At 42.2% G+C, this 25,818-nt stretch overlaps 1 protein-coding gene across 1 annotated transcript in view; it reads right to left on the bottom strand.

Moving 5' to 3' along the window:
* naaladl2 (N-acetylated alpha-linked acidic dipeptidase like 2) overlaps positions 1 to 25,818 on the bottom strand; it is a gene marked incomplete at both ends in the record, with an annotated part of 270,383 nt that overhangs the window by 175,178 nt on the left and 69,387 nt on the right. Inside the window, 2 exon segments of the mRNA XM_080506621.1 lie at positions 15,516 to 15,648; positions 19,321 to 19,440. Coding sequence (XP_080362747.1) covers positions 15,516 to 15,648; positions 19,321 to 19,440 — 253 coding nt within the window.

Consider the following 25,818-nt stretch of genomic DNA (forward strand, 5'->3'; position numbering starts at 1 on the left):
AGCAAATGTTTTTTTAGAAAAAAATGTGAAATTGGATAATTTCCCACGGAATACCTGATAAATATCTTGAAAAACACGGTTCTAGATCAAGGATGAGCTTCACAGTTTTTTAGAGTTATAGCGGAATATTGAATATGTTCCAGGTTTTACACATCCATGTATTGCAGCTTCAAAAGAAAAGTCCTCATCACCTTCCCTACTTTAATAGTGGATAAGAAATAAAAGCTCGCCAGAGGACAGACGCCTCCAACACGTCAGAGTTGCTCGTGTCGGACCGAGTGCGACTCCATCTACGATGCCATCTTCAGCAAACACCCCAGTTTCTAAACCCCGTCGCTTTATCTATTGATTTCGGTTTATGGGTGTAATAGGGGACGGCAATTTTTCAGATTGCTCCTCTGTATTGACTGTATCAGCAGCCAGCCATGACACCGGCTGAAATAAAACACTCGATAATGGGGTGACTGACAAAATCACGGGAACGATACCGAGCAGAAATCTCAGTCTGGGAGAAAGTTTAAGTAGCAAGTAAAACACATGCCGCTGTCCAAACTTTAATATCTGCAGAACCTTCGTTGATTTATTTTTATCTCCATGTGGAACAAGTGCAATACAGAGCTAATAATAATAATACTAATAATAATCAAGAAAAGGAAAGGAAAGGAAAGGAAAGGAAAGGAAAGAAAAGAAAAGAAAAGAAAAGAAAAGAAAAGAAAAGAAAAGAAACGAAAATAAAATAAAATAAAATAAAATAAAATAAAATAAAATAAAAAATAAATAAAAAAATAAATAAAAATAAAAATAAAAAAATAAAAATAAAAAAATAAAAATAAAAATAAATAATAATAATTTATCAAATGTAAGTTTTGATATAGATCTAATATTTAAAAAAGCCTGATTGATATCTATACATATATATATATGTATAGATATTCCTACAGTTTGTCTGGAAAGAACGAAAAACAAAGAAAACTGGAGAAATAATCAAACTTCCCGAAAAAAGTACAGAAACAAGTAAGTTCATCTTCACCAACATAAACATGTTCATACTCAGAGTTTGTTTCCCTCCATCCTTAACGAACATTCTGGCGAGAATCACCATCTACTGAGGAAAAGCTGCACGTTCAGTCACAATTCATCTGTATCAATTAAAGCTCTTCTGCGGGAGTCGAGTTCCACCCAAATGGAGCAGCGACCAGAAAGGATGTTCATTTATCAATTCCATCTCGGCGCTACACTATTCCCCCCATGCCAGGATTTAGCGTCTTGCCCAAGGACACTCCAATAGACGTACAGGGAGTGGTGATCAAACCACCAAGCGACCTGCTTATCTGGTGTTTGCCGATGATCGTCGTCTACAGATTCCGCTCCACAACACAACATTACTGTACATCAGAGGGAGTACATGTGCGTGATTTTTATCCCCCGCCGTAGCCGATAGGCCCCGAAGGGGGATCTTGAAACAGTCTCCGTACGTACGTCCGTACGTCCGTTCGAACGTTTCTACCTATATCTCGGCAACCCCTGGGCCCACAGTGACCAAACTTCACATGTGGATACATCTCAGAGGGGGAAGGGATACTATGGTGACCTTGACCTAATTTGCATATTAAGTAGGTCACAGGGTCACGAAGTGCTTAAAAACACATTTTGGGCTCTGGAGGCCTAGGTTTTTGAGCTAGGGCTCTGAAATGTTATACACACATGATACTCACTCCAGGGATAACCTCCAGTACACCAAGTGACCTGACCTTGACCTTGAAGATTGGTAGGGTCTGAAGTTTGCTCGTCATGGTTGCAAAATACATGTATTTTCATATAAACATTTCTCCTCATTTCTCAGCAGTTCCTGGGCCCACAGTCACCAAACTTCACACATGGACACTCCACCTGGGGAGAAGGGGCACCATGGTGACCATGACCTAATTTGCATATCAGGTCACAGGCTCACTAAGTGCATAAAAACACCTTTTGGGCTCTGGAGACGTATTTTGACATAGCTTATGAAGAAGACCTTTCAGATTCTACATAATTATCTACTAGGACCTATGGAACACCCTCTAGTGTACCAAGTGTGCTGCCTTAGAGCTGGCTTTGTGAGAAAATATAAAGCCCTCCGGCGGGGGGTTAGCCCAGCAACGGCCTTCTTGTTCTTTTTGCTTTGTGCAGGTCAGCAGGTAAAGGAAGATGAAGGAAGCGACTGTGGAATCCTAAACCTGCTGGACAAGCAGCTGCAGTGACGGACTGAACAGTCAAGCTTCCGTTTCGTCATTTTGCAGCAGTTCTTTAGCTTTAGTAATAACCACAACATTATTCCTGGACCCTGAACGTTTTGTTACGGAACATGAAACCCCGATATATCATCTCCTGATAGCACCGAGTGATAAAAAGCCTTTTTTTTGAAGGAACATTTTGAATACCAATGATCTTGTCAAAGGGATTTGGAAAAGATCCCACATTTCTGTCTCAACTGTTCAATTCAAGCCAGAGAGAGACTCTCCTACGAACGAAGCAGCCAAAATGAAACAGACCTCAGGTCGTTCCAACCTTCTGGAACCGACTGAAAGTCAAGCTGCTGATCCTCCACAGTGAGAAGAAGACCCCACTGGGACGAGACCCTGGCGTGGACCAGGCCTGTTTATAAAGTCTCTCTTGGTTGTTCGGGGTTCTTTGCTCTACTGACGGCCACAGCGACCCCGTGTGGACACGATGGGGAAGGCTGTAGGTCAGACAGACGTAGATCCTACATCTCTCAGTGTGACGGTGTCAGAAGCAGGCTTCGCTAATTCCACCTGCATGTTTATTTTTGGGTTCGTCAATCACTGCAACCGAGAGCGAAAATCATATTTTCCATGACCTGACACTTTAATTTCAAACGGACCTTGTGTGTAAGATTTGTAGTTTCATTTATGTGAATCATTATTGCGTAATAAGATCTTTAAAGGGCTCTTATTATGTGAAATTCACTTCCTAAAGCAGGGGTGTCCACACTTTTTCAGCCTGCGAGCTACTTATGAAACGACCAAGTCAAAGTGACCTACCCACTACAAACATATATTTATTTTCAAATATATTGAGGATTCTTTATATGTACAATGTATATTGATGTACCTTGCAAAACCGTATGAGCCAATATTGTGCAACACGACATAATTAACAATGAACATTCTTTTGTAATTACCGGAGTTTACTCTGACGACCTTCTTTGGTATCGCGACGGTCGACTGGCAGACGAGACAAACGCACTTCGAAAATGACATCGTGAAAAAAAAAAAAGTCCACCTCCCATTCCTCATGAAAGTGACACGTCTTCGTCTTCTCACTTGGTCCGGCTCCCCCCCCACTCATTTTTGGGGGGGCTTCAAATTTGTGGTAACTCGCTTGACTAGCTTGTTAGCTTCGCCACACTTAGCGTCGTCGTTTGCGCGTGTGCGGTGACCTGAAGGTCCGAAAAATCCAGCCGTCATCTGACGCTGCATTCGATCGTACTCGTAAATCAGTTTCATTACACCAGCGTCTATTTTTTTTTTTTTCTAATGTCATGCGATCTACTATTACTACCTTTGCGATCGACTGGTAGATCGCGATCGACGTATTGAGCGCCCCCGATCTAAAGGTTTATCCAGCAGTAATAATCGTCTCCGCACCTGGAACGACGCCCCAGAAGTGAAGAAAGTGTGTCCTCTCTCTCTCCCCGGCTTGTTTCATGTTCTCCAATCAGAAATCAAACCCTATACAGTGTCATCGGGGGGGGGGGGGGGGGGGGGGTTTAGCCAATCACAATCAAGGCAGGCTCCTCCCACAATTAGGCAGCTCTGCTCTGGCACATGGCGCCACGAGAGAGGAAACGACTTGTCGTCTTCGCTCTCCGATTCTGAATTGGGAGCCGCACTGTCAACAAAACACAACGAGATGCTTCCTTGCATAGTCCCGACAGGTAATCATGGACCAACTTTAATTCAAGTGTAACGAGCGTCAGCGAGACGCGTACGTCAGAATCAGTAATTGCCAGGTCGAGCGTACGCTTCATCCCTTTTCTCTGTACGTCCTCCTGCCGGAGTGGATTCCTTACAGGCAAAACCATCTATTTCCAGGCCTCTCCTGGGCACGGCGAGGCAAGGCGAGGCGAGACACAGATGTTCCGCACTCTCCCACCGGACTCTATTCTTACACGCACACACATCAAAATGGCACGCCGGTGGGGGGGGGGGGAGTCGTCTCGAGGACGGTGATGATTGTGCCAGTGCAATTAAGCAAACGCGCTCCGCGGAAGCAACCCGTCTCAATTTGTCACGGCGTCGAGCGCGGCGGGGAAATCGACAGGACCGGGCTCGGTAAACACCATTTACACCTTCCCTCCAAGTGAGCCCTCGCGTGCGCACACACCTGAATGAGGATTAAACAGGAGAGGGGGGGGGGCTCAATTATGCGAGTGTGCGGCGGATTCACACCTCGGCGCCACGTTTGGGTTTTTTGCCGAAGATTAAACCCGGGCGGCGGGAAGGTTTGACGTTTCCTATGAGAGCGGGAAACATGTTCGCGCGCGTTTTCCTTTGATTAACGGGGAAAACAGGAACAGTGGTAGGAAGCTTGATCACCCCCACCCCTCCACCCCCGAGCTGATTTCCCTTTAAACAAACTCGCGGCACATCTTTCTCCGGCGACGTGGCGCACGACAATACAAACACCTCATTCCGTCATTGTCACTCGTGCTAACGTGCCTCTCCGGACCGCCTTGTTATCCCGACTCAAAACCAGCGAGAACCAGCGGCAACATTTCCATATCGTTATTGACCGAGCGCGGAGACGCCGCCGCCGCCGCCGCCTCCCTCACCGAGTACAGGCGTGCGCCCGCCGTGCTCCTTCGCGCACTTATTACCTCGAAAACTGTGGCTCTTGACACGAGGCGAGCAGAGACAATTTGAAGCTCGGCTGCACAGCCAGCATCCTGCAGCCACACCAGCAAACGCCCAACACACCAGAACATATATATATATATATATTTTTTTTTTTTTTTATAAACATCATTTTGGGCTGCAGGAAGGAGAGTGATTAAGGCCAACTGTGTATGTATGTATATATATATATATATATATATATATATATATATATATATAATCCACACCAGCAAATGCCCAACATACCAGAATATATATATATATATATATATATATATTTATATATATATAATTATTTTTTTTTATAAACATCATTTTGGGCTGCAGGAAGGAGAGTGATTAAGGCCAACTGTGTATGTATGTATGTATATATATATATATATATATATATATATATATATATAATCCACACCAGCAAATGCCCAACATACCAGAATATATATATATATATATATATATATATATATATATATATATATATATATATATATATATATATATATATATATATATATATATATATATATATATATATATATATATATATATATATATATTTATTTTTATAAACATCAATTTGGGCTGCAGGAAGGAGAGTGATTAAGGCCAACTATATATATATATATATATATATATGCATATATATATATATATGCATATATATATATATGCATACATATATGCATATATATATATATATATGCATACATATATGCATATATATAAATCATCCACACCAGCAAACGCCCAACATACCAGAATATATATATATATATATATATATATTTTTTTTTTTTTATAAACATCATTTTGGGCGGCAAAAAGGAGAGTGATTAAGGCCAACTGTGTGCTTTACAGGGTTAAATACACGCACGCACACACACACACGCACGCGCACGCGCGTCAAGCATGATGGATCAGCAGTGAAATAGGCTGGAAGGCAAAGTTCAGCAAAGCCGACGTGACAGGAATTTCAAACAGGACGTACCTGTCTCTGTCTCCGTCTCTGTCTCTGTCTCCGACGCCACGTTTAGATAGTAAAAGGCAGATAACAGGATCATGTGTGACACGGGAGGCAGGTTTGACTGTTGTGACAGCACGGTGGGGGGGCGGGGGGGCGAGGGGGGGGGGGATTACGCCCAGCCAGTCTCGAGGACGGGGTGGCTCAGTGAACCGCCATTAAAAAAACACTGATTACAGTGTGAGTTTATAGCCGGGGTGAATCGGTATTAACAGGCTTGCTCCTTCCTCTCCAGCTACTCAGGGTGTGTGTGTGTGTGTGTGTGTGTGTGTGTGTGTGTGTGTGTGTGTGTGCGTGCCGCGAAAACACCAATCTCTCCGCGTACAGGTTATTATACTCGCACAGCTGCCTGTGCGCAAAGTGGAAAACCTAATTTGTACATCTTGTAAGTTACTCTAACTTTTTTTTTTTTTTTTTTTTTTTGAAACACATCAGTATGTAGATAATAAAGCGCCACGTAAAGTTTAATAATGTCATAATGCAATGATTCCCAACCTGGTGTTGGGACCGGGAGATAACACGGTAATCCCGAGGCGCTTCCCCCCCTCTTACTTGAGTTTGTCAAAAATTACATTTGTGTTTATCTGATCAAACATAATGAGACGTGTCCTGGGAGCGCAGGGAGGAAATTGGCCCGTTGCTTTCAGTGTGACGTCGGCTCCTTCTTGTGTTTTGGCGACGGTGGGGTTTGTCCACTAATGTGTGATTCCACGGATGGTTTTGGGAAATCTGGTCAAATTGATCTGGAGGGCGAGAAGAGGGAGGAAGACGAGGCGGGTGGATGCACTGAGTTTACATTATAGACTGGCCACTTTGTATAATGAGTCGATAGAAGTGAGCTTTACTATGGAAATGATAGAAATTATTCTAAAAAATGTTGGTTTTTTTTTTATGCTGAAACCATATTTGACAGATTTGTTTTGCTCAGTTTGTCGAGGCTGGTCACTCAAAAGGCTTTCACATATTTAGTCCATATTATTTTTTTAACTGCTTCAGAAATCCCAAAGCATTTACACATTTCAGTCTCACACACACACACACACACACACAGACACACACACACACACACCAATGCGACGGCTGAAAGGCACTGAACCTTTTCATTGGAGCAAATTTGGGTTTTCAGTGTTTTGCTGAAGGATCTTTATTCAGTCCCTCCAGGGTTTCACAACTTTCTCTGTGATTGCCAAAATCCCCGATTTCGTGGGTTTTGCGGAAAGTTGCGATAAAAGTTTTTTTTTTTAGGTGTTTGTTGTGGTGAAGTTCAATTAAATTCAACTTTAATTTATATCGTGTCAAATACAATAGTCATTTCAACAGTCTTGCACAGAAAGTTCCATATGAGCAAGCAAAATAACTGTGGAAAGGAAAAACTCCTTTTTAATAGGAATTAACCTGCAGAACCAGATTCGGAGGAGAAGTTGCAAGAACAAGGCAAAGTTTTGATGAATAGTTTTGATTTTTCCTTTTTTTCCCCACAGAAATTCTATAATTAAGAGGTAATTAACATTCTGAATTAAATAAACACTTTGACTAAAGAACAAAAACACTGGAAATGGTTGTTTATATCATCTTAAGGGAATAAAATAAGCTTTACTGTGGCTGACAGGTTCTCAATTTTATATATATAGTAGTTTAGAAACATGTTAAGAAAACTGACTCGTCGTATTTATGAAGAAAAACAATTCATGATGTTTAACATTGCAATACAATCCCAACTGATTTGTACCTGATTTCAGAGGTTTCATCCGTCTTTTCCCAAAATTTCGAGACAATTTTTCCAGAATACAATAGAATAGAATAGAAATGCTTTATTAATCCCAGAGGGAATTTATTTAAGCATTGCTCCACACAGACTAAAGTGAAACAAAGTTGAATATCAAACAAGACAGGAAAAAAATCACCTACGTAATTTTAAATATTAATATCTACAAGGTTTAACGTGGTTAACATCAGCACGGAAGATAAAATCAACAAAACCTGCAGAACCAGACTCGCCGGAGGAGAAGTTGCAAGAACAAGGCAAAGTTTTGATGAATAGTTTTGATTTTTCCTTTTTTTCCCCACAGAAATTCTATAATTAAGAGGTAATTAACATTCTGAATTAAATAAATACTTTGACTAAAGAACAAAAACACTGGAAATGGTTGTTTATATCATCTTAAGGGAATAAAATAAGCTTTACTGTGGCTGACAGGTTCTCAATTTTATATATATAGTAGTTTAGAAACATGTTAAGAAAACTGTGACTCGTCGTATTTATGAAGTTTCAAAAGCAATTCATTATGTTTAACATTGCAATACAATCCCAGCTGTTTTGTGTCTGATTTTAGCGGTTTCATCCGTCTTTTCCCAAAATTTGGAGACAAATTTTCCAGAATAGAATAGAATTGAATAGAATAGAAATGCTATATTAATCCCAGAGGGAATTTATTTAAGCATTGCTCCACACAGACTAAAGTTGAAGATCAAATAAGACAGGAAAAAAAAAATCACCTACGTAATTTTAAATATTAACGTGGCTAACATCAGCACAGAAGATAAAATCATCAAAAAACACTGGAGACTTCAGGCCACGGGAAGGAACATCGGCATTTGTATCTCTTTTCTAAGCAAGTTTCGATTTTTTTATTTCCTGCTATTTTTAAATCTCTTTTCGTTCGCGACCGAAACGCCACTCCGCTGCACGTCTGCCCCCTGCAGGGCGGGAGCAGCCGCTGCGCCTAGCATAAAGCCACACGGTCGCACAGAAACCACAACCCAGCCCTCAAAACTGCACGAAACACCAAACAGTCATGTAGAAAATGTTTTTCTCTGTTTTAAGCCACAATTTTAGCTGATAAATATTAATATGACGATAATGGATACTATTTTTTTTGTTTGTTTTATTGTTCCAGTGTGGATTCTGGTGGAGGAACTTTAAGAGAATGGTACTATGATAATGATAATGGTAATAAAATAAGGAAAGCCTGTGCAAATGAAAATGTTTGTGTGTCAGCAGCCCTCAGGTGTCGAGGAAGTTTCACGTAATTTCACATCTGCACTTCTTTTTATATGCACGGACCTTTTTTTTTAATTAAAAAACTGACGTTCAGTTTGTGGTTCGTGCTCTTGTGTGGGCGGCTGCATCGTCCAACACTTCAGGAACCATTTCCAGAGTGCAAAGTGATTTTTTTTTTTCTTTCTATGATATTGTAGCTGCAACCCGGCGAATATCGAAATAAACGTATATAGTTTTCCTCGTATCGTGCTCCGCTGCTCTACAGAAGTCAGGCCAATCAATAAGGATTGGGATCAAACCTCCACAAGCCAAGATGCAGATGCTGAACATCTGGCAGGCATTTCAGTGTGTTCTGCTCACAGTTCGTAAATCTCGGGTCGCGTTCACGAAACGTCTTCAAGCGGAAACACCAAATCTCTGTTGTGCTTTGGAGGTTCATTGTTTTTTTTCCCCCCCCCCAACTGTTGACTTAATGACGTTCCGGGTTATCTGCACTGACGTGCCACCGGGTTGGTATCCATGTTCCTGTCGGACCGCCGACATTAATAAATCATAGGGAGACGCCTGCGGAAGCTTTAACCTCCATGCATAATGCAGCGCCAGCCGATGCCAATGCTCCAGCTGCTGCTGCCACGTTCAACCGTTCAGTAGAGTCCCACTAAACAGCCAATTAACCGTAATGAATCCAGCAAAGTCCGACTCTCAGCAGAATGAGGGGAGAAAATAAGTTTCTCCCGAGCGCCGTGGCAGCTAATCCCTCGTGAGAACTCACTAAAAGTTTGGGTGTAACTTTGAAACAAGATGGGAGGGCAGGAAGAGTCTCACCTTGACTCTGGAGCCGGCTGAGGATCTGTTGAAAAGCTCAACTGGATCGGATGTTCCCGGCCCCCCCTCTGACACGCGGAGCTCCAGCATTAGTATTTGAAGTACATAAAATATCGTCGGGATGATTGAGCTCACCGTTTGACTTTCTAAGCGGTTTTTCAAACTGCCTCCTTTCAACAAGACGAACGTCAGACTCTGCCGCAAACTGTGATCGTGACTGAGAAAATGAAGATATAAGTTGAGCGCAGACATGAAGATAGTAGAACATAATATGCAAAATTGCACGAGCAGTGATTAAAAAAAACAAAAAAAACAAAGTTCCCATTTACGCTACGACTACAATGTGCTGCTGTAAGTACACAATGAAATAATCACAGGCTAACATTAGAAAGCAATACAGAAACTCCTTGAAATATAACATTTTAAGGAAACAAGCTGGATTGACGAATAAAGCCTGATTTACACAACACTGTTTGTTCTTCTTCTTCTTCTTTTTTGGGGGGTTTAAAGGTATACAGGAGGATTTTCAGGAATTTTAGGAAAGAACCGCCCTCTCCACCGTTTGAAAAAAATGCGCATGCGCAACGCTGTACCTGCTCCCGGGACGGAACGCCTACTGAAACGCGTGCGCGAGACACGCACGAGCCCAGTTCTCCTCGTGCACGCTCTGTTTACAAGTCACAAGTCGGCGTCGCTCACATAAGCTCACTTTACAAGAAGATTTGCACCAGAGGGGGTGAAACTGTGTAAAAATGTCCGAGAATAATGCGTGGGGTCGGCCACCGGCATGACGAGGACCGTGTGGAGTGAGCTGCGCGCAGGGACGAGCACGTACGACGGGCTTACGTCATATATCACCAGAACGATTGACAATTGGGAGGACCAGTTATTTTGATGATCCACCCGGAAGAAGAAAATCCTCTACTATACCTTTAATAACAGTTTTCATCTTTCCTGCTATTCAAGTAATTTGTCTAAAGGTCCAGTACTTCACCCAGCAGCCACTGAGCCACTCGGGTCCTGTCAGATTAGAAAGGAGTTGCTTTTGACTGCAGAACGTGTCATTCTGCTCTCAAGCAGTCCGACCTAATTCGTACGACGCGGAGTCATGTACCTGGCCAGAGATTGCTCCTTTCTTCTATTCGCACGACTCCCGACTGCGAGTGCCCGTTTAAAAAAGAAGAAAGGGCCGTCCGACAGCAACACTGTATTCAAATCAATATGCTAATGACTCCATTTCCCCCATTCGTCCAGTTCATTTCCATTCGGCAGAGGCTTTTCTAAATAACCTGAGGGACCCGTGCGCTAGCACCGACCTGTCAACTAGTTCAGAAAATTAGCTCCGTCAAACGGCGGCCACATCAAAGGAGCGCCGGGCCGGAGTCCCCGCGCGCCTGGAAATTAACACAATTATGAGCGTCACGTTGCGGGAGAGATGGGGTCTGATAGGAAACACACAGGCGGCGGTAACAAGCGGCTCGCTTTCGTTTAACTCCAAGCCAGGAAGACGGCGGACGGCGGGAGAGACGGAACGGCAGCCGGGTTCAAAAGACAAGAGGAAATTGCCTCACCACGACGGGACGACGAGCCTCGCTCCGCCAGAACAAACAATTCCTTTGCGCTTTGAAGTCGGCAGAGTGAGAACGTAGTGTCTTTCTACACCTTTCTGTTCGGCGCCATTGTAGAAACGGACAGAGCAATCGGTAATAAAGAGACACCGCTTAAACGGCCATCGGGTTTTGTCATCGAGGAGCCAGGCTGCTGTCCAACAAGTTTTTTTTTTTTTTTTTTTTTTTTTAGTCCTCTGAACAATCAACAGTCTGCTCCACCAGCGGTTTGAGAAACTGCATCACGCAGAATGAAGAATGGCAGCGTTACTGTACGCCAGGGGTCGGCGACCTTTAACGCTCAAAGAGCCATTTGGTCCCGTTTCCCACTGAACACAACACCCGGAGAGCCGCACGCATTTTATTTTGACAGTCCCACAGGAAGACCATGCCAGGACGACACGACACACAAAACCTTCTTCACTGCTGGTTGACGACTTACAACTAATAAACTAAACTACATGAACTAAGCAACAAAAACACAATTACTACCAACAGTACAAACCTAACATAACCCCCAATAATTACATTTAAAACACCACAAACAGAAACTCCCATAATGCATAGCAGCTCTCAGCTCCTTTATTGCTACACATTATTAAAATGGAAGATAAATGTGGGAGATGTGGATTGTTGGAACCATGAGTGTGATGGTGTGTCTTTAATGTCCTGTAGTTGTTGTGGAATTCACTAGAATGTTCCGTCACTCTCAACAAGTCTGTAATGAACCTCCTGGAACTGTGGGCTTTTACTGTGAAAGGTACAGGAAGCTCCCAGCTTCAGACACCAGTTGAGCCGCTGTCATGACCTGCAGACACAACTCTACGTTCTTCATCCATTATTGTTGTAATGACGTCACGTCGCTGCGTCGTTCACGACCCTACATTTGACCACTCTTTGTAGCGGGACTGCGCTCTGGGTGGCCTTGCCTCCTTACATCCCTCTCTGGGTGGCCTTGCCTCCTTACGTCCCTCTCTGGGTGGCCTTGCCTCCTTACGTCTCCGGGATGAACTGCAGTGGGACCGAGGCTCCAGGAGCCGCAGTGGAGGGACCAAAGAGCCGCGGGGTGCCGACCCCTGCTGTACGTCATTATGGTCGTGCACAAACTCTCATACGTGGAGAGAATGTGGCTGGAAGTGCTTGATCAGATTTTTCATTACCCCCCGAAACAGCGTTTCCGTGGCGACGGGGACGAGACTAGATGTTGGAGGCAATGCGGTGATCAAGAAGCCAATCGTTGGCAGATATTCTGGGACTGCCCGATCATCAAACAATTCTGGAGGGATATTCACAGTAGTGTTGAATCAGTACTTGAGGAGGACATACCCTTTGAATTTTCTTCTCTGACACTGGGGAAGACCCGATTAAAATCCCACAATAAACACAGACTCCAAATGTTATTAATCGCTCCTCCCCACCCCCACCTAGCCTAGAAAACTGGATAAATGTTGTAAATGATATCTTTCAGATGGAGAGGCTGACCTGCAAATGTACAAATTCTCAAAGGTATGGTCAAAATGGACTTTGTATGTCGACACATCACAACAACTGGAAGTTTTGAATGTCGACGATCCGTCACTGAAACAGTGTTTATCGTGGTGTTTTTCTTTTTCTTTTAATTGTATCACTTTCCATCACAACTATACTCTGTTCCCTGCTATAACAGTGCATCCCCTTGTTCTTGTTCGTAAAATAAATAAATAAATAAAATAAAATACTGAGAATGGAAAAATCTGTGATCGCAGACTGCTGATATTGTGACTAAAAGAATGACATAGTAACAACTGTATTTTTCTCAACATTTGAAAATAAAGTAAAAAAAAAAACAAGAAAACTGCATCATGCAGCCGGCCGCCACCAGGTGGGGCTGCAGAGCCGACCGCAGGCCAGAATCTGAATGGCTTTGGTGGCGCTAGCTTGTAAATAAATCAGAAATCTCAACGTGGCGGTGTTGAAAGAATGTGTCTGAGTGTTCGTTCAGTCTCTGGATGCATCAGAAGTCACGGACAAAGACACGCCGGAACGCTGGCAACGATCAAACCAACGAGCCGAGGACGGATGAGGAGGTCTATTACAGCGAGCCGCGGCGAGCAGTGGAGTTACATTTGCTCTAAACGGCGCCGGTGTTTTCGCCGGGGAGCTCCGCTGACAGACTCTTCCCTCTTTATTTATCCGTTTGAAAAGGGGGAGCCACTGCTGAGACAAAGCAAGTGTGTTTTTTAAGCTCCGAAAAACACACAGATGGGCCAAAACACGGAAGGTACTGTAAGTCGTTTCATCCCGAACAGGTGCGGCGCCGAGGCCTGCCTCCGTATTAGACAAATGGCCTACATTACGGTACATTGCAGGTAATTGCTTCGCGTGAGGGTTTGTTTGAAGATACCTTTAAAGTTCTCAGTGATGCCACCGAGAGACACGGCCGTGCTTTTTTATCACACTTTGCATGTGCAACACTGCATCTTCTCAACCAGTGGATCTCGAGCATGTATTACGAGAAGCAGAGATAAGCTGCAAAAACCCAATAATCTGATTTGAACACCGCTGGACATGCACGGTACATTCTCAGCAAGAAACACCAGCTATGGGCAACTTCCCAGTGGAGTCTCCGAAAAGTGAGTCACTATGGTTTTCTCTGACAACTAAGACGTGTCACATCCGAAAATCAAAACAGCAGAATTGTGAACAAAATAACGAGGGACAAATAAGAAGAATTCCATTCGATTCAACTCAGAGTTCTTTATAAATAAGCGCCAAATACAGCACAGGGTGTTTTTACAGAGGAAAACGCCCAAAATTCCAACTATTCCATTTGACTGGCGGCGAGTTCGGCATCCAAAAAGAACCGTGCAATCGTCTCAGTTTTGCCGTCATTTATCGTCCTTTGTTCAAACTTGAAGCCACTTTGTCCGTGTTGTGTCACGTATGTGTGTGTGTGGCGGCAGCCCTGACCGTCACTGTACTCTACCAGTCACCCGTCGTCGAAAACCCTCATTTTGACGCCATTTCTCGACGTGTCTGGTCCGTCACTCGTTCAGTGGACACTGCGGTATTGAATCCTACTGAGGAACAAGTGCAGATGTTTTGGTGTGATGACGTTTCAGGGATGAAATTCTCACACGGAATTTGAGACAAACCAAGAAGGAGCTAAAACTCCTTCAAAGAACACAATATATATATATAAAAAAAAAAAAAAAAAAAAACCCTGCAAGATACCAGAGCACATTAATCTTTAATTAAGTTCTGGTTAAAACATGCGGGTGAGACATTAGTCCTCAGCGCGGACATTTAATCTCAGCAGCTGAATAAAGTATGGTTGATATGAGTAATGAGGTGTCCTTCCACATCCTCTGTTCTTCTGGGCCGAATTAGCACTGGGGGACCTGTGAGTGTTGCGATTGGCGAGAGAGCAGACAGCCAGCATCTGTCTCTCTCACTTCCACTTTAAGCACCCGGGCAGTACACGGCGGCGCTACACGCTCTTACACGTGCGGCGGTTCCAGACATCTGGCGGGGGCCCTTGCTGGATCAAGCCACTGCGGGTTCTGGGACTAAAGATACTTCGGCGGTAACGACACGTCCCACGTCGACTCGACTCGACTCGGACGGGCGGAAGGAAAAAAAAAAAGAAGTCCCCAGAAGTAGAGACAAGACTGAGGGTCGAGGAGGTCGTCCATCCGGGGGTAGGGCGATGTCGTACAGACACACAGAGATGTAAGGCCAAGGTAAGGCAAGGCAAGGCAGCGGGTTTTTCGATCCGCGCCAGATTAAAGTCATCATTTATCATGTGTCTGTTCCTTACGAGTACATATGGATTCATGTCCTCATGTACATTTCTGTGGGGATTACATTTTTGCCTCGCCGTTTCTTCGTGTCACCTTCAAGGTGAAGTGGTTTGCTTTGCAGCGGCGATCTTGTCCTGTGGGAAGACGCGAATGCTCCCAGGAATCCCAATGGGGGGGGGGAGAAAAAATGGCAATGTTGACGAATTTTCACATTTTCTGTTTCACCGGTGTCGGCGCCAGACCTCGTTTCACTGTGATTGACTTTAGGACTTTACAGTTACTCACTGCAGCGTCTTTCGGTACAAGGCGTTTGGTATTGCGTCACTGGGTGGGTCCACCGCGGTTCTGAAAGCTCAAGCTCAAGGCTTTGATGTCACTCACCAGCGGCCGGGTCTCCTCCGGGGTTCAGGGTGACTCGGAAGGCTTGGTGCCAGTTGTGGCGACTGGGAGGGGCGTCGCAGGGGTCCACGTAAAGAAGAACGCCGCCAAATCCAACGCCGGACAGCACAGACAGCTGCAACCGCAGAAACAAACATTATTATGTCACTTTAATTCGAGATACATTGATAGATAATTACTCCGTCTAGACGGCGTCCCGCCTGGACCCGGACCGACCTCCAGCCAGAACAGAGAGAGATGTCTTATAACTCGACGGGTCCGGGTCAATTCTTTTTTACCCGGTGCAGCTATTGTGATCTTTACGGTAATACTGATCCAGACGGCTTCTAATCGTATTACATGCGAGTCAAATCAAATCTGCCAATCAAATCTGTGTTTTTCAGGGGCAAATGTTGAGACTTATAGAGGAGAGAGACTGACAAAGTGAGAGGAAAAATGAGAGAGAGACAAGAGAAAGGGTGAGACTGAGAGGAAGTGAAAATAGAGAGTTTTGTTCAGATAGAAAGTCATTTGTGTTCATTCTCTCCACTGGCAGCACAGAACTTGAGTCTCTGCTCAGAAAAAAACACCCAGAAGTGAAGAAAGTGTGTCCTCTCTCTCCCCGGCGTGTTCCAGGGTTTAAAAAGTGTGTAGCTCCAAGCAGCCAATCAGAAATCAAACCCTATATAGTGTCATCGGGGGGTTTAGCCAATCACAATCAAGGTAGGCTCCTCCCCTTTTGACTCCTCCCACAATTAGACAGCTCTGCTCTGGCACATGGCGCCACGAGAGGAAGTACTTCCTCCTCTCTTCCCGTAAATGGGCGTGTGTGTGTGGGCGGAGCCAGTCCAGCTCACACAGACACAGCAGATTCTGAACGCAGCTCCTAGGATCCAATATTGAAATGGAGGGGAAAAATCAAGGAGGAGCTGGAAACTTTGATTACGAGGTTTCCGAACCGACGAGATTCATGTGAAAGTGTTGAAAGGCTGGAGAATATGACCTTTTTAAATACCGCGAGTTGGCGTAAAGTCGGGAGCCGTCGGCGCAAATAAATCTACGGACGCGCAGTTTTCTGACACGGCCTCGTATTGTTTTTCACGTTAGCGATGATAAACGCGTGCATTCTCCATATGTCACATATGACTGGGAGTGCGTGTATAATGGCGTGCCGGCAGTCACCGTCACACACTCATTAACCAGAGTACAAGGCACATCAATCATCCCTTCCGCATCTACATGGAGGAGGGAGGTGGGGGGGGGGGGGGGGGGGCGGCGCATTGTGACACACACATTATCAGATCTGTCATAATCTGTGGCTGAAGACAGGAATCAGGAATGAAAAAAATAAAAATAAAAAACCCTTTGGTCAGCAGCCTGTTGCTGGGGGGGGGGGGGGGGGGGGGGGTCGCATTTGACAGCCTTTTTCAATCTGATGTAATGGATTTTTTTTTTTTTTTTTAAAGTCTAGCCATGTTCATGCAAATGCAGAACAGTGACCTCTCTTTTAACATTTCCCCTCCTATTAGGCCGTCATTTATCATTAACTTCAACTCGGGAAGCCAAAGAACATTCAGTGGGTAAAGCAAACGGCTTTAGAGTATCAGAGGGTGTTTTCGTAGCGTATTCATGGTCTGCGTATTATCCAGGGAAAGTCTGACTATGCTTGGTTTTAAAAAAAAAAATTAAGATTAACAGCAATTCTCAGAAAATCGTCTGCTTTTAGTAAGCATGGGATGTGTGTCTTATAACCTTAAGAGGGGGTTGGTGACATTGGAAGGACATCGGGTCAAAGATCAACACATTTAATGTTAAAATGCCACTTATTTGGTTATAAACCGAAAGCCTCAGATTTATTACACTTTGGAGTTTTAGTCCAAAATGAGGAAAAAATGTCCATGTCTTCCCTGCAAATATGAATTTCACCGAAAGTCAATAGTTGGTTCAGTAAATGACACAATCTAACTTTACAGGAAGGAAATAGACGTCCAAATATGTTTGCTAAATACTTGGTGTGCATAATGATATTGGCATGTAGGTATCTATCAATAAGGTAAACTGAAACTAAATAAAATTACATTAAAGAGTAGGCCAATTTCTTTTTGTTTCTCTTTTTTTTGGCAGAATACGAATGAGCAAGCTAATTCATAAAAGTAAAAAAAAAAAAAAAAAAGAGTTATCATTACTTCAATGGGAATAAAACTCAGAAATCAAGCATGTGTGGTTTGGGTTTTTTTTGTTTTACTTGTAGAAACTGATAAGAGAGTAGCTGCTTGCGATGAATTCTCAAACGCCGGTCATGCGAGGAGGAGTTAAAACCCCACGTCTCCTTCTGAGGACTGAAAATCCAGCCAGGATCACTTCCTGGTTCTGGTCCATGGAGCAGGAACCTGCCTCGCATCGCAGACCAGGAAGGAAGGCAGCACAGGCGCAAAGAATAAAATAAATAAATAAAGCATTGTGCACCTGCTTATGGATTTGAAGGACGTGGGACTGAAATCTTTCTCCTTGTACTTGAAAGTAAATCTGCACTTTTGCGATGTCCTTTGATCTACTTGATAGACACATTTTTTCAAATATCTCCAAATTAGAAGTGACAATAGAGCAAAGCAAAATAATACTTTCCACAAACCACTAAAATCTAAATCGGAGGAAATGATCAGTCCAAAAAGAGGCACAATATCAGAAATATACAAATTAATTATGTCAGAATCATCTGAAAAGTCGCTTGGACGGTTGAATGCTTGTAAAAATGATTGAAGAAAGGATGCGACCGTGGAAGAATGGGAATTGGTTTGTGCAAAAAGCGCACAAACAAACCATTAATTCCAGATTAAAGTTGCTGCAATACAAGTGGTTAATGTGAATATATAGTACACCTGTAACATTGACACGAAAAAAAAGAAGGAACTTTGTTGTATTTATTCTGAATTCCTCGGTACCTTGGAAAAGTTCTATTTTGTATTCTTATACAACACATTTTGCTCTTCTCATATTTTGTTTGCGCTGCCACTCGGTTGTCGCTGGAGGCAATAAAGGTCGTCGACGTTCCACTTCACGTCTGAATAAACACTTTTACTTCCTCATGTGACAAAGCGGCAGAGAGCTCTTTTACACCTTTCATCAGCAAGAAAGACGGTTCAGTTCTTTGACGGCACCGTTTCATACTCACTTGTATGTTACGAGTTTTTTTTGTGTGTGTGTGTGTGTGCGTCAGAGAATCAATAAACCCGTGGACAAACGTGAAAACCGAGTTCGGGATAACGAGCGAGCTTTGGTGATATCAGGGAGTGTTGTGTGAGGCAACAAAGAGGCACGGCGGCGAGGGGAAAGGTGACCAGCAGAGCAAAAAAAAAAAAAAAAAAAAAACCCACGCTGGAGGAGAGTGGACAAATCTGCAGAGCGGCTGAATGATCACGGCGGAATAAGACGACACTACAGGGGCCGATAAACTGAGGAAGTCCACACAATGAAGCCGAGAAGAAAAGTGTCAAAGGGTGAGCAGATTGACTGCAGATATACTGTGGAAAGGCCCAGGGAAGAGATCAAAAAGTCTTTGAAATAAAAAAAGAAAGTAAATGTAAAGAGTGTGGGAGAGTAAACCTTGAGTAGTTTTGGGAAAAAAAGTTGGTAAAATACAGACAAACGTGAATACAAATGGATAAATATCTAAATAAATACTACGAGGAGAAAAGCAAAGCCTTCGCCCCGGCTTTTGTCGGCGAAGGAAACGAACAAACAAGGGACTGTCGTCGGCATAGATTCTGATCTGAATCTTGATCTGCTGCTGGATTCCTCGCCGTCTTACCTTGTACAATAAGGGCGCCTGCCCAAGCTTGACCACGGCGATCTGGCCGGTGAGGTTGGCGCCGTCCTGAGCTCTCCTCAGGTCGTCCACGCTGCCATACTGGACGTCCACCGCCTCCCCCTGGTGGCGAGGAACAAGAAAAAAGCCTCAGGAAACGGCACTAAAGACGTGTGTTTACACGAGTCCGATACAGCACATATAACAATAATAATGACTTTTTTCAATGAAAACTAGCTTTTGAAGCCAGATCGGCTAAAACAGGGGTGCTTCAATACGTCGATCGCGATCTACCAGTCGATCGCAAAGGTAGTAATAGTAGATCGCACGACATTAGAAAAAAAAAATAGACGCTGGTGTAATGAAACTAATTGACCTTTCCGAATTACGGGTACAATCGAACGCAGCGTCAGATGACGGCTGAGTTTTTCTGACCTTTAGGTCACCACATATGCGCAAACAACGACGCTAAAACTAACAAGCTAGTCAAGCGAGTTACCGCAAATTTGAAGCCCCCCAAAAATGAGTGGGGGGGGGGCTGGACCAAGTGAGAAGACGAAGACGTGTCACTTTCACGAGGAAATGGGAGCTGGACTTTTTTTTCACAATGTCATTTTCGAATTTTTTGGGGGAAATTTAAAACAAATGTGACTCATTTAGTAAAGAGACACTATGTGAGGTTTCCTAAATGAAACTGAGTGTGGGGGGGGGGGTTTCTCACCGCAGGTCTCCGCACATGGATGAGTTTTAATGAACTAACTAATCACGGTTAAATCATGGCTAAACTTTAATCCGTAAAGTTTCAAAAACATAATTCCACAAAATTGCCATGAAATTGGCAAAAGATTAAAGCAGCGATGGTTAAACGTGCGCTAGGACAACACTTTGTCTTTCCAGGTTTAAAATCAGATTTAAAATCCTCCGCAGTAATGTGATGTACCTCTGTGATGTAACACTGCTTTAACACTGCATCTCCTCAAGCACTGGTGTGTTTTTAATGATATTACACCGGATATGTTGCGCTATTGAATTCTCATGATTTAATTTTTTCGTTTTTTATGATTGATGCAAAAATATAGAAATATAATCCAGAAATTAACTATGCTGCTATACTATGTTAAAATATTTTTGCATCTTGAACTTGTGAAATCAACACAATACAATACATTAATAATAATATAATTTTGTGTGGTACTTGTGCAAGTTGCTGAGTCAACGCTAAGTATTACTTTTTTGGGGTCTCGTTCTTTTCTTTCACTCCTTCACTGTCTCACCTGAGCCTGATTCATTTTTCATGCGGCCTGGAGGCGAGAGCAACGCAATGCTGCAGCGGCAAGCAGATGAGAGCCCGAGCTCTGAATGTGAACGAGAGAGATAAAGAGCGAGAGAGAGAGCGAGAGAGAGAGAGCAGATCTTTTTTTTTGTACCATGGGAAGCCAGGAGACGAGAGCGAGCGGGAGATTTATCGCTCCTGCCTGCATTTGCATCATAAAAGTCTTCCATTTAAACTGCGGGCCGCGGAACGGTACAAGATGCAGCAAACTGATACGGGAGAATCTCGATGTGACCGCAGCTTCTCTACATCATCCTCTCTCTTGCTTCCTGCCTTTATTCTTGCATTCCATCGCCACTCGGCGGGGGGAAATGAATTTAACAGTGTAATTGTGACCTGGTTTTTAGCGCGACCACATTTCTCACCCATGGTTTTTTTTTTTGGCTCCGTCACATGGAGTTTTTCAAGAAACCAAAGCGGAATACAATGAACACGTCTCCACAAACACGCTGTGCACCTTTAAACCCAAATCCAAATAGATTTAAAAAAAAAGCGTTGGAACGTTGCGCATGGTGAGGTTTGATAGATAGATGGATGGATGGATGGATGGATGGATGGATGGATGGATGGGTGGATAGATAATTACTTTATTCATCCCCGAAGGGAAATTGTTTTTTCGCAGCAATCTTGGTACATACGAATATTATAAAATACAATACAATAGAAATAAAGTAAAAAATAAAAATATAAAATTGTAAAAATTAAAAAACTATATTGGTGCGTGTCCGAGTGTCATGGAAATATGGGCTAAAATGTCAAATTCCCCATAACACCAGGTGGCGCTGCTTGAAAGTACATGATGGATGTGTTCAGGCAGAGTGCAGCATGTAGAGCAGGGTGACATCACTTCCTGTTTCATGGCGATGGACTTCCTGTACGTCTGACAAAAATATCCATGCAAGCAAATCTGTACATCTGGAAAACGTTCAACCTGATTCAAAACGATTTTTTTTTTTTCCAAAGTCTGAAACCAATGAAATCATCATTTTCATCAAGACTGAGTTTTGTGCCGAATTTGGTGAGTTTTTCCGTATTTTTTTTTTTTTTACTTTATTTTTATTTATTTTTTAACATGAACATGAGAAATCACGTTACAGAACCTTCCTCGACAGCAAGACAGCACATGCATGACAATGTAAGAAAAATAACATTAATAATACTACGACAACAGAACCGATTTGAGACAAATACATAAAAAGATGGGCAGTTAAGACGTTACCGTGTCGTGGAGGTGACCGATCAGTTCGACAGGTATTTTTCTACAGGGAACCATTTTCTCATGAAGATCTAACTTCAACTGTAGCTTTCCCGTTAAAGCCTCCATTCCATACGCCTCTCTCACTTTGTGTTTCCATTGTCCCACTGCTAGTGGCTGAATTCCTCCACTCTGTCACCATTTTCCTTGCAGTCATCAATAGTATATGTTACAGGTGCTTTTGATTTTTTTTGTAAACTTGTTCTCGGGAGTCAAGTCAAGAAGAAACTGGCCCAGAACCTTCTCTAACTATCTTCTTCACGCCTCCAGAAAGGAGTCAAAGTTGGACGATCCCAGAATATATGTGAACGACCGACAATCATTCCACTTCCTCTCCGACACTTTCTTTGCATTCGGATGGTCGACAAATTCAGAAACCACCAGAGGTGTGTTAAAGAACCTGATCTTCGTCTTCCAGTCAAACTCTTTCCACGTGTTGCTATTGATTCCTTCATGACAGCCACTACAAATTGTCTCCATCCTCTGTTATAATATTCAGTTCCAGTTTGTCTTTTTAAACATGTTCAGGCCACGAAGAAGGCTTGGTCAGAAATGTCTTGTTTTATACTTTTAACTTGAAATCTGAGACTCAAACAGTCTTGGATTTGTTGGAACAAAATAAATGATGATGAGGATGAAGATCAATCATTCAGATACATTAAGGGCCCTAATAACATCCCAGATGTCATTGTACACAGCTAATGAGATATCATGAACCCACATGGAAAGAACCTATATGAGGATATATGCACATATATGAAACCTATATGCAGCATATATGCTTCTTTATGCACATAAATGCTGCATATATGCACATATATGCACATAAATGCTGCATATATGCACATATATGACCATATATATGCTGCATCTATGCATATATATGCCACATATAGGCAAAATTGAGGTGCATATATGTGAATATACAGGCCATATAGGTCTCCTGTACTGCTTCTTTATTTCCACATATATATAGCCCAGATCTCACTTTGGCAACTGTCATACATTATCAAGGCAATAACTAAGAACTAACTAAAAAACAATTATGCAAGAAGAACTTATGTATGTGCGAACACGTGAAATTGGTATCACATGTAATTGCCCACATGGAAAGAACCTATATAAACATATATGTTTTAATATAGGTTTTGATATAGGTTTTGAATATATGTGACATATATAAAATTGTCCGTGTTCCTATATTTTATGTACTTATATGCGCATATATGTGCATTTATGTACATATATGGGCATATATGTGCATATATGTACATAAAATATAAGAAAACGGCCAATTTTATATATGTCACATATTCAAAACCTATATCAAAACCTATATTAAAACCTATATGTTTATATAGGTTCTTTCCATGTGGGAAGGGAATTATAATTTATAAACACATCAACATATATATTTGCCTGACAAACATACAAACTCTTACATATCAGTACCCGCCGTTAAACGATCTGCAGTTATATCACATTTTACTATTTGCAACCCCCCCCCCCCCCATGACCTGCAGTTCCAAATGGCCACTCATCCAGTATAAAATCCTCCAACTCCCACCATCTGCTGGCCATTATTTCCACACATTCTCTGCTCCGCAAACACCCTGAAGCCTGAAGGTCAGCGGCGGCGAGGCGGGCTCTCAGAGACACTCAGCCTCGGCGTCCCGTTCCGCCCGGCGACCGCATTACGAGGCGATACTTCAAAATCCGTCCCGTCGTTTTAAAACCATTTTGTGTTACGAGCAGCTGGAGCTCACCAAAAAAAAAAAAAAGACTATAACGTTAAACTGGAAAGATTAAAAAGAACGGAATTCACAACTCTTTGGTTAAATCTACTCATTCAAACCTGTAAAACTAACTGTTCTCCAATGACGACTCTAAATCCTGTGGAGGAAAAAAAAAAAAAAACTGCTCATCATCGAGCAATCCAGCATCGTATTTGTGTGTCTTCACAAGTAAATAATATTGCGGAACACTTTATAATAACTATCCGTTATAAGTAGTTAATAAACCATTAATAGCCATTTATTGATGAGTAATACATTGCTTGTTGAATATTTGCTAACAGTTTATTAAGGATTTATAACTGTGCCTTATAGATTGATAGATAATTTACAATAATAACATCCTAATAATGTATATAAAGCATTAACTGATACTTAAGTCATTAGTAAGTAGTTTGCTAATGGCTTATTCATGATTTATTACTTGTTTATAAGGTATAGTTATAAATCATTAACATACAGTTAACATGTAATTTATAAATTGCTAACTAACAGCTTGTAAATGATCTATTAACAATCTATAAGGCAGTTACAAACCCTTAATAAGCTGTTAGCAAATATTCAACAAGCAATCTATAACTCATTAACTAATGGCTATTAATGGTTTATAAACGACTTATAACGGATAGTTATTATAAAGTATTACCTAATATTGTTCCAAAATGTGACGTAACAAAAACAATGACAAGCCACTCTTCCAGTACCTTTAAAATATCTATGACTATACGTGCAGTCAGTCACACTTCAGCGGGACGGTGCATTGAAATAAATAAATAAATAAATAAATAAATAAATGGGGTCAAGGGAACCTGACACTGTTTGTTTCGGGTGACTTTGAACGCAGCATGTTTGTTTCACACATCGATTACCTGCTGCGGTTTTCACACGCGACCATCTGTGGGCCGGTGTGAAACAGAGGAGAAATCCATGTTGATGTCAGAGGAGAATAATTACAGCGGGTCTAATGGGAAGTAAAGGAAACTCTGAACACACATCGTCGCTGACGGACCGAGAAAAAAAGTGGCAAATGTCAAAAGACAAACGTCTCCTGGCCTGGTGAGTCCGGATTGTTTACTCTTTTCCAGTTATTCAATATTCCAAATCTGGAGGAAACACGACAAGCGCGTGTAAATAAACATGTTGCCACAAATCAACCAAACAGCCAATGGCACCAACTTGTAGTGTCGTTTTCAGCCTTCCTGCCAAACGGACATCGTTTTCAACACGTTACCGTGGAAACGTGAAACTTTTCAAAAAATTTTTTTCATTTTATTATTCATTTCATTCATTTAAAACAATGCAGCAGCATTTCATATGAATGAAAAGGAGCAGAAAGAAGTAAAACTTATAATTTTCTGCCCCTTATCAACACTAAATCATTTACAGTTCCAGTTCATTCACATGCAGACGTTTTTTTTCCAAAACATCAAACACAAAATACATAAATAAGGTTGATCTGCTACTCTGCAGTGTCGTATTTCTGTAACATTGACAATTTAACAAGTTTTAGTTTTACAATCAAGATGTTCCACAGACCGACTCCTTCCACTGAGATGCATTTTTCCATTACGGCCGATTGAAACCTGGGTTTTGTAAAAAAAACCTCAGTTCCTTTCAGTTCATATCTACTTTTTCTCTTGGTGAATCTGTTTTGCACTTTGTTCGGTAAAATTTCCAGATGAGCTTTAAACATGGTTTTTAGAAGGTTCTACAACAAGGATATGGAACAATCAATGAGTTATACAACAAAAACAAAGCATCTTATTTAGATAATCTTTGACTCTATGCAACACAGCTGTTATTTGGAATACCTTTACTTTGACATTATTAATATGTGATTTCCATGTCAAATGTTCATCAATCATAATACCTAGGAACTTAATCTCATGTGCCCTTTTGATTTCTAACCCGTTAATAAACAATGACGCTTCAACACATTTCCTTTTACTCCAGAAAATCATAAATTTAGTTTTGCTGATATTTAGGGACAATTTATTCGCATTGAACCACTTCATAATCTTCTGGAATTCATTCTCTACGATTTGCAAGACATCTTTTACATTTTTTCCTGAATAGAATAAAGTGGTATCATCCGCAAACAGAATGCACCTCAGTAACTG

Source organism: Blennius ocellaris (assembly GCF_963422515.1).
Source record: "Blennius ocellaris genome assembly, chromosome: 12".
NCBI lineage: Eukaryota > Metazoa > Chordata > Actinopteri > Blenniiformes > Blenniidae > Blennius > Blennius ocellaris.